The sequence below is a fragment of the Branchiostoma floridae genome, chromosome 8 (genome assembly GCF_000003815.2).
Source record: "Branchiostoma floridae strain S238N-H82 chromosome 8, Bfl_VNyyK, whole genome shotgun sequence".
Classification (NCBI taxonomy): Eukaryota; Metazoa; Chordata; class Leptocardii; order Amphioxiformes; family Branchiostomatidae; genus Branchiostoma; species Branchiostoma floridae.
In genome coordinates, this window is record NC_049986.1 from 22,431,976 (window position 1) to 22,441,908 (window position 9,933).

Sequence of the window (9,933 nt, forward strand, 5' to 3'; positions counted from 1 at the left end):
CTAGCGATTTCGCCCCGGGGGGGCGATATCACTAGCGATTTCGCCCCGGGAGGGGGGGCGCAATCACCAGAGGGGGGCGAGATGGGGGGGCGAAATCGCTAGTGATCCTGCCCCGGGGGGGGCGAAAACACGTAGTGATTTTGCCCCCGGGGGGGCGATATCACGGGGGGGCGAGAACGCTGTCACACCGGTATTATGATAATAGATGTTACATGTATGTTACTTTAAGGTAGCTGGGTATGGGCAGATGGTGTTGCACTTGGACATTTTAACCAGTGTGGTCCAGCACAGCCCATCAATGCGTACGGCAATGATAGCCTGGGTACCATCCTATTTGTACCGGGGCTCCTTACACTTACTTCCCTAAAAAAAGCGAGTGTAAGGAGTCTAACCCTGGTAGAATACGGATGATACTCAGGCTACGGCAATGAGGACTGTGCGCATTATTTTGCTGAAAGAGGAAACAGGTGTTCTAACCCCTTTCCGAAGTTCATTTGTCAAGTTGCAAGTTGAAACATCGTTCGTTGTGACAACTTTTGTCTCATGTCAAGGTGCCTACAGACAAATAGACCAATTAAGACACACGTTTGGTTGTTTGTTTGAAGCTTGGTTTATTTATGAGACTCAAAGCGACTCGCATGCCGCTTTTCATTGAGGTCATGTTTTCTTTAATTTTGTTAGAGTCCTAATACTTATTGTTTAAAAATAGGTATATGGCACAAAATACGTAAGAGTGAGAGCTGTGACATGATTCGAGTCCGTACTTAACTTATTCGTCATGTCTATTACTTTAAAGGATCCGGATAGTTAACGTTGAAGCATGTGAGATGAATTGAGCACAGAACTGTTAGGTTTTAATTTAAGCTAAATATCCAACGTTGCCAGTCCAGCACTATCTACTCTCCAAGCAAAGGTTCGGCTCCGGTTGTTTTGACGCGTTAAGTGGTGTTTTCATTATGTCTATTTGGTCTTTTTGGACACACCGTGGCTAGAAATTCGTTTATACGACCCGGACATGTCAAGTTCCACGGTAGTGTAAGAAACCAAAGATTGCCAGAAATTCTTGTTTTCGTGCAGTGGGTTCTGCGGTAGGCTCTGGCTGTAGGCCCCCTGTGGGTCCGCCGGCCGCTTCTTGGTCACCTATGGGCCCGCTGGTTGCACGTTGGCCAGCGTTGAACTCACTGGTCGCTTCTTGGCCAGGTGTGGGCCTGTTGGTCGTTGCTTGGCCATCTGTGGCCTCCCCGTCACCTGTCTCTCCGTCTCCATCTTCCATAGGTGCGGCGTCTCCACAGCCCTGCTCGTCCTCCTCCCCCAAACAGTCCGCGTCACCGTCACACCTGAACGCGTCAGGGACGCATGACGCGTTACCGTAGACGGACGGACAGCTGTAGCTGCATGAGCCCCACTTACGTCCGAGGGCCTCCTCAACTGTGAAAACAGATGGAAATTTATTAATTAGAACAATACATGCGTTAGGCACATCCTCAGGATGCCACAAGACACACCTGCACAAAAAGCCCCTGAATTCGCCATACTAGGTTCCAACAGATTTCAAGGCGCGCAAGGGAAGACACTGCGGTTACAGTTGAGAAAATGTCGCTTAATGCTAACGTCAATGGGAAAAAAAATCGGGACCGAGAAAAAGCGGTCGAAATGGCCAAGTGGTCGCTGAGAAGAGGTGGTCGCTCGGGCAGGTTTGACTGTGCAGAAAACTAAGCATTACTCAGTACCTATCTAAAAGGCACGTTTTGTTTTGGCGAAAACAGCCCAGAATACTTCCTTATAGACTCCAGTGTACACACCTTACAATACTGTTTTGTTGACTTTCGGCTTAAGTCAATATTGTCGACACGGTCCGTGCACCTACTACGCTAGTTTGCCCTTCTCTTCTCTCACGCAGAATCAATTGCTCATGTCTCCTTCGCTTTTTGTCTTCCAATGTGTTGCCTTGTAACTTGGGATACTTTGCGCAACTGTTGATACATGGCCCTTGAAAAGGAAGTGGTAAGTAATAAGTTGTAAGTATGTAGAAGGAACACGGTCTCGCGTCTGAAAACGTTGTCAGCCCGAGAAGCACAAACGTCATATGTTATATTTAGACCACGGCCGGTGCATGGAAGTAGTGGGGGAATAACCAACTCCGTCCGGTAATCTTGTTTTCCTGGTAAACCTCGTGAGAAAATACCGTCTTTTCCTTCAGCTCACATTTACACGGACAGACCCTACTTACAGGTTTGAAGCATAGGTACGTATCTCAGAATATTTAACCTAATGAAAAGTGCGGCTTGACTATGTATGTATGTATGTATGTATGTATGTATACATGACGTGCAAAATTGTGTTAGTCGCTTGCCTTTGGATGTTCACTTTTACCCCGAGATTGACAAGTTTTTTGGTCAAAATGTACAATGTAGAAATTCATATCTATATTCACGTCATCGTGTCATACTTCAGAGAGATGTCGTCCTCAGCGGGCAGCTCCAAGCTGCTCCCTCGGGGAGGGTCGCACCACGGCCCGACTAAAATAGCCTGGAGCACCCGTTGCGATCACCTTAAGCCTCGGGGTGGCTTAACCGGGCGGACACGGGTCAGACGGCTGAAGCCTGGACACAAGACTGTGGCTAAAGTGCCGACAGAAGACACTAGCCAAGTACCGGTAAAAACTTTTTACTATTCAATAGAAAAGGTGGGATCTTTCGTCTTCCACCCGTCTCCGAAAAAGACATCGAACCCAATAACCCAGCATCTAGATTTAGATTTTAGACTAGAGTAGAAACTTGTCATATTGTCTGTTTGAATCTCTCATGTTACCGGCAATTAGCCCATGGGCAAGAATTTGCAATAAATTTGTTATTTTTCTTTTGAAAAATGATCCGAGAAGAAATTTAATTTGTTACCTTATCCTAGTCCCGTGTCATGTGCCATGGTGTTTGTTAATATGTTCACATTGTGTTGTGGTAACCTACAGCGCGTATCCCATTCAAAGAGACGTACATGAAGGGAGTTTTGCATCCTTCAATATTTTTTTTCTATGTAGATCAGGATCACACGTCCCAAAAGATTTTTCATGTGGCGAGACTTTAACATACCGAAGGACAGGCAGGAACTAGAGGTACGTGTAGAATGCGGTCACTTTACCACAAAGACTCTCATAGTTTGTCTTTGTGTGGTTTGTTGACAGTGAATGGGAGAGGGGCGTCGTTTGCAGAAGTTGTATTGACACAACAAGACTTATAGCGACTTCCGTATGGTCAATTACACAGCTAGGTTAAGAACTTTTTTGAGAAAGGCTAACGTCATATGTGTGTTTGTATATTTTTGCGTGTGCATGTCTGTGTGTGTGTGTGTATGCGTGCATGTATGTATGTCTGTGTGTCTGTATTTCTGTGATCGCAAACGCACACAATGCTGCCCTATCAGCGCTGTTCTATTTTCTATGGGACTAAAGGTATAAACAGGGTTCATTGCGTATTGCATATACATCATCATGCGATGTAAAACTTGAGCGCCAGACTTTTCGTATTGCATTCTCAAAATCCCAGAGGGGTGAAATGACAGATATCACCAAGAACGGCAAGGAGGTTGATACCACCCTTGGAAGTGGTGAAGAAGACATCATCAGCCACCCTCTACAACCCCAGTACCACTCTGCTGTTCGGTACGTAACGGGTTGCATACATCGTGACTTAATTGGTGTACATTATCTTTGTTTGCATCTTTACTCGGAGTCTGTCCGTATGTATATACCTGATAACTTAGAGTGATTTTAATATGCATTGTTAATGTTTGTATACAACCAACACAGTTCAATTTCAATGGATATGCTCTATACATCTGACACTGCTTGTTGATTCTCAATAGAATTGAATGTCATGAATTTCAACCTTGACACCCGTGGATGGATATGTAGATAACAAACATGTACTCATTCACAGACCATGCTGATGTTTTTTTCTGGTCTGTTGCCATTGATCAGTTTGTATTGGCACTACGTACATGTAATGTAATCTCACATAAACGATTCATTTCTAGGAGTGTTGCCTCTGAGGAGAAGCATCGGCCGCTTGAAGAAGATTCACTGTCCGAAGAAATCGAGCACGATGTAACTGTGATATCAAGGGAGAAACGGGTAACTACACGTTTCAGTATTTCACATTACTATTTTTTTTTAATAGCTGTCCTCAAGCCTTGCTGTGCTTGACTCACTCACACCTACCGTATACAGTCTTGTTAATTGACGTCATCCGCGCCATGTTGGATTATTGTATAGCGTACGTCTATAAACCACACAAAAATGCTACTGTTTCAGCCAACATGGTCGTCGGAGGATTCAATTTATATATAATTAGTACGACGTCGATGACAGCCCTGTATAGCTACCTACATGTACAATTATCGATGAGTTAAATGTGGTTGGCTTTTTAAGTATAATTTACAGCTTAACATTTACAGCCATTTGAAGTGGCGTGGGATTCGAACTCTCGACATTTAATTAAAGAAGTGGGGTCTATCTTCCTCAGACCTAGTGTACGGTACGTGATTTAAAAGCGTCTCCGGTGGCATACATAACCTTACATTTATTCCTCTTGCAGGCCTCGCTGAAAAGACAGCCGAGCTGCGATTCCCTTTTCACCAGGAAGCACCCGAAGCCCGCCGGCGTCTGGAGGCCGTACGGTCCGCCACTGTACGGGTACGGCTCCGCCCTGAACCCGCCGCGCAGGAAAGGGCCGGACACGCTGGTCATCCTCGCCGCCATCTTCTACTGCCTGGCCGCCCTAACAGCTGTGGTGTTAGCTGTTCTGTTCAAAACCAGCGTCGTGACATGTTAGCAGCCATGTTACTCTTTTACTTGAACGTATTGGACCATTGACAGTGCATGTTACGACCTATCAGAAAAAATCTCAATAACGGTCCTTGACCCAGTCTGATCAATCGAAATCCAGTATTCATAGTACAAAAAGATCAGCACGTCTCGTATATACTTCTGACTTGACTCCGCTTGTATATCACTTTGTTCTTTTCTCATTCCTTTGCCTTCTTCATAATATTATTCTCCCATTTTAAAACCGTCCGTTTTTAAATACCCCAACAGTCCACACGCCCCCGAAGCCCGTGCCCGCGTGGGTTCAGCAGTTTTCCCCGGAGATGCAGAGGTGGTACCGGTTGGCGCTGGAAGGAGGGCGGGACGCATCAGAGATACAGCCTCCCGGCACCGTGCAGCAGCCGGCCTTGCCGCCTCCTGTAAACGAAAGTGAGTTTGTCTGAGTCACACAAGAGCAGTATTGTTGGGTTTGACATTCGAAGGAAAAAGGAGCATGACGAATGGATCAATGTTGATCCGCTGGCGCACAGAGCTCCTTTTGAGACGTCAAGTGCAGTGACGTAAGATGATGTTATAAACAGCGAGTAGATTATCATCGGACGTGAGTTAGTAGAGCACTTTGGACTAATGCTGTTGATTGCTTACAGCTTAAAGTCACACTTCTGAAATCGGGACTCTTTCAAGGCAACTTTAAAAATGTCTTTAGATTTTTGCCAAGCATTTTCGAATTTTTCTTATATATCTCAAGATCAAGTTAAAACATCTCAAGATGAAGTCAGAATATCTCAAAATTCAACACAAAATCTTAAGAATTTCGGGATAAATCTCAAGAGTTTTTCAATTTCTATTTTTTTTTGCTAACAGTAAATGACAGACAACGATATTTCCTTCATTCACATCCTCACTGTCTTACAGAAAAAGCTTGTTCGAGGTTCGACGTGCGCATGCGGTATGTGGTGCCTTGTGGATGATATGTCAAAGTTGAAAGAACTTGACCATTCAAAATCTGTTGCCATGGGGGTCTTCAACTTCGACATGTTATCCACAACACCTCGAACTACACATGCGCACTTTACATTGTTCACTGCTAACTAGCCTGCAGTCTCGACTGCTTCCGATCGACATGATAAAGGTATTTGCACGTCGCACTTCATATAACTAAGGGTACTCATTACTTTGTCTATTTTGACCGAAATGTTCTTCTGGTGCGTAAATGGAGCTATTCTGATCTATTAAAATGCGAAACCTAGCCTTATATCCAGCCGTATTATAGCTCTTGTAAATATTTGCGGGGAGGACAGAAGTGACTCGGTAGCTCTGATACGGCTGGATACCAGGCTATACAAAACCAACAAAAAGGGGCCTTGAATTTAATTTTTTTTTTAAATTTATATATAAATTTCTTTTCAGTTTGCGGCAACACGTCCCTAACCGAGTCCCTCCCAGACCTGCGTCACGGCCACTTCAATTGCACCAGCATCGCCTACTACAACACCTACGTCACCATGTGCATTGCCAAGTGTCACGTGGGCTACCAGACCGATGACGCAGGCCTGCTGTTCTGCAACAGCGGCCGATGGGCGCCGATCCAGCCCGAAGTCGTGTCGACAATCGTCGGCGTCGGTCGGGCTGCCGACACGATGCCGAACACCGACCCTCGGGCGTTAGAGTACCTCAGTATCCCCGACGAAATTTATTCTGACGTGGCTTTTAACATTTTAGTGAAGCTTGACCAAGTCCCAAACCTTTCTATTGCGGAGACGTATCTAAACATGATCTCGGTGGACAACATTGTTGATCTGGACATGATTCGGCAGTTGTTGATCTGGATCGGTCCATACATCATGGACATCGTCACAAACCTGGACTTCCTGGAGGTTCTGTCTCGTCTAGGTAGGGAGACTAAAGCCATAAAAGTTATTTTGGTGAAGACACAGTGTAAAATTACCTAGATCTTGATAATCAGTCTCTTTCGTGGTAAGTTGTCTATAACATTATTCTCCAAGTAGAGGTTGGGTTGCGGATATAGCAGATGTCAGGGTTTTTACCGAATTTTTACCGGCTCTCTCCCCTCAGAAATCCTAACATCAACTATCTCCGCGAACCAACCTCTGCTGGGAAAATAGATAACATAGCCATAAGTGTCATACTCAACATTTCTTCGTTTATATTTTCTTGAGTGAAAGTCAGTAATGCCATAAATTAGCTTTGGCTTTTTGTTAACTATTTTTAAGTCTTCTGCGCCTTTAGTTTTTTTCAACCTTTATTTAGCCTTGATTTACATACAAGTAGCCCTTCGGCCTGAGCTGGTTTTCAAGGGTTCACGGTTTGGAGCGGGTCCAGAGGTGATTTCATAACCCACAGTCATCAACAATGATACAAACTTTGCTATTCCATAATCTCTTAGTCCATAGTCAATCTTACCTATGGTTCATCTTGCCACTGTCTGTTTGCAGAGACGTTTGGTGCGACGAGACATCCTGTTTGCAGAACCGGGATTTGTGGGGGAGGCTTCAAGGTACTTGTTCCTAAATTATTTAATTCAAACAGACATACTTTAAAAATAAGACTAGTCATATGTATTTGAGTGGTATCACATTTCATAATGCCACAGACAAAAATTTACTCACAAGTGGTCGGCAAATGAACAGAGTCTGTTAAGCAATACATCAGTTTCTAAACATGACAAGAATGAAGAAAACGAAAAATAACAATGATAATGCCAACAGATGAAAAACGATGAAATAGCAGAAGAAAATAATATCGATTTTTAAGCAAAATCTTACTTTGAAGGAAAATCGACTAACGACCAGTCTTTCTTCTATTCGAAGAAAGTAGCTCATGGCCAAGTGAACAGCAGCACAACCACGTACATGTCAGAAGCCCGAGTGGTCTGTGAGCGAGGTTACCTGCCCCGGCACCCTGTACTGACGTGCACGGCTTCAGGACAATGGGACAAACCCGCACTGTGCGACCCAGGTAGGGTGTTATTTCATGTGATTAATTGTCAGAAGCCAGAGTGGTCTGTGAGCGAGGCTACCTGCCCCGGCACCCTGTACTGACGTGCACGGCTTTAGGACAATGGGACAAACCCGCACTGTGCGACACAGGTAGGGGTATGCCATGTGATTATTATCATTAGACTCGTCACCAATGCTACCGATTAAATAATTCCACCTCTAAGCTCTGCTAGAAATTGACAAAATGCGCATATTCTTCTAAAAAAACACGTCTTTTGCACGAGTTCGAAAATGTTTGACAAATTTGAACAAATCTAAACTCGGCACAAAAAGTTTAGAATATCAACTTCGGTTGATCATATTTCTGTTGTTTTTGCATCAATTTTCATGTATTATATATCAATAGAAAGCTTGTGTGATTTTCTTTCCAATGGTATCAAGTTCAATATCATTACAACTCATAGAACAAGCATCAGACCTGCTTACCTGAGTGGATCACCAATAAAGTGCCCAAAATTTCCCCGCTTCTGTTCAACACTGTATCGTCCGGTTGTTATGGCCGCGGGTAACATTGATTCAATCAATCGTTTCTTCGTGTACCTTTGGTATACAGAACATCCCAGTTTAATTTTAACATATTTGAGTAGAGTATTTTATGATTGTAAATTTATGGAACGGGCACCAGGCCTGTTTTCGTACAGGGTGGTCATAAAAATAAAGTGCCGCAATTACCCTACTAAAATCAAACACTCCATTCAGCTCATTTTGTTCCATCAATATTGACTTGTGAATAAATGCAAGTTGAATAAGCAGGACATGTCAATCAAAGCCGCTGTTACTCTTTATTCAAGCAAACAGTTTGAACCAAGAGGTGACAGCCATAAGCCGTAGGAAGGCTATTCCACCCCAAGACTGTACTCCAGCATCCTGGAGGTAGTCGGTGATGGTCCTTGCTATGTATGGACAGGTGTTTTAATCTTGCAGAATGGAATTTGGTCCAATATTTAAGATGTAGCATAGTCCGACTGGATGGAGGATTGTGTCCCTTTATCTCACCACATTGAAGTTGCCTGGAATGATGACGAGTCTTGTTTTTCCTATGGCGGTTATACCGCCCCACACTATGACGCTGCCTCCACCACCAAACGCTGACAGTTACTCTTGCCGTGTAAGCGTGCGGTTCTCCTTGCCGCCTCCACGCACTTGATTCGGCCATATCCAACTGCCGAAAGGGCAGACATACTCTACTGAAATGTGCTAAAACAAACTGGTATGTTTGTATTCCAAACGTGATGTGAATAAAGGATTGACTTTGTCACGGACACAGGCACCAATACCAACAGGACGATACAGTGTTGAACAGAATCAGGGAAATTTGGGCACTTTTTTTGTTGACCTTCTCCTGTAAGCAGGCCTGGTGTTCTTTTCATGAGTTTGCAGTCATAATAAGGTTAATACTATAGAAAAGAAAATCACACAAGCTTTCAATTGATATATAATACATTGAAATGTATGCAGAAATAGTGGAAATTTGATATTAGAGTTTATAAAGTTCCACTCCATGTATCAGGTAATCACTTTCAATTCTAATTTTTCATTTTAAATGTTGGTCTCCTCGTTCGTATGTATTGTTCACTGCGTAGTAGCCTGCAGCATACCTGAGGACCCCCCGCACGGCTCGTACCTGTGCCAAGGTCACGTGTTCTCGGACCGCTGTGACGTCAGCTGTGACTTGGGGTACGTACCGGAAACAGACTACACCCTGGGCTGCAGCTGGACCGGAAACTGGACCGCCTTTCGCAGCGGGAACACGACGGAAATGGAAAATGCTGTATCAGCAGGTTAGGAAATAAACACGTCATCAACTTTCCTTAGCATTAGGCTTTTAAGTCATATTGAATGTAGTAAGAAAAGACTAACTTTACCTACTGTCTGTACTGTGTATGTGGCACTGTGATATAAGTTACTAACTGGAGTGCAGTGCCACATTGTCTTCGTCTGGCCACAAGGAAATAGGAAAAAAATATAGATTTAGTATCCCAGAGTACATACGAATACGATTATACATAAAGATCTTCTTCGTGATAATTTTCATTTCATTAATAAAGGGTTAATGCCCCGGCCCGAGGTGTATATGGTGAGATAATCCCT

The 9,933-nt window shown here is 43.9% G+C and overlaps 4 protein-coding genes across 5 annotated transcripts in view; 3 read left to right on the forward strand and 1 right to left on the reverse strand.

Moving 5' to 3' along the window:
- Positions 1–562: 562 nt before the first annotated feature.
- Positions 563–4,905, forward strand: LOC118421031. Of its 2 annotated transcripts, none has more exons than XM_035828176.1 (6): positions 563–2,004; positions 2,455–2,656; positions 3,038–3,112; positions 3,543–3,658; positions 4,033–4,129; positions 4,593–4,905. In XM_035828176.1, exons 2-6 carry the CDS (start codon positions 2,459–2,461, stop codon positions 4,827–4,829), a joined length of 723 nt encoding a protein of 240 aa, XP_035684069.1. In that variant the 5' UTR covers positions 563–2,004; positions 2,455–2,458; the 3' UTR covers positions 4,830–4,905. The 2 variants fall into 2 exon arrangements, with proteins under 2 accessions (XP_035684069.1, XP_035684067.1); XM_035828174.1 differs by lacking the exon at positions 563–2,004 and adding an exon at positions 2,014–2,245.
- Positions 1,019–2,243, reverse strand: LOC118421956 (CD320 antigen-like). The gene is made up of 2 exons (XM_035829459.1): positions 2,231–2,243; positions 1,019–1,428 (listed from the first exon to the last, which is right to left on the reverse strand). Exons 1-2 carry the CDS (start codon positions 2,241–2,243, stop codon positions 1,019–1,021), a joined length of 423 nt encoding a protein of 140 aa, XP_035685352.1.
- Positions 4,906–5,110: 205 nt separating the features above from the next.
- Positions 5,111–6,809, forward strand: LOC118421040. Its single transcript, XM_035828186.1, has 2 exons — positions 5,111–5,251; positions 6,233–6,809. The coding sequence occupies exons 1-2, from the start codon at positions 5,146–5,148 to the stop codon at positions 6,772–6,774; spliced, it is 648 nt and encodes a 215-aa protein (XP_035684079.1). The 5' UTR covers positions 5,111–5,145; the 3' UTR covers positions 6,775–6,809.
- Positions 6,810–7,284: 475 nt separating this feature from the next.
- The window catches only part of LOC118421957 (P-selectin-like), a 9,742-nt gene continuing 7,093 nt past the window's right edge, over positions 7,285–9,933 (forward strand). The window contains exons 1-3 of the mRNA XM_035829460.1: positions 7,285–7,340; positions 7,654–7,801; positions 9,426–9,623. Coding sequence (XP_035685353.1) covers positions 7,696–7,801; positions 9,426–9,623 — 304 coding nt within the window. The 5' untranslated portion in view covers positions 7,285–7,340; positions 7,654–7,695. The remainder of the gene's footprint in view (positions 7,341–7,653; positions 7,802–9,425; positions 9,624–9,933) is intronic.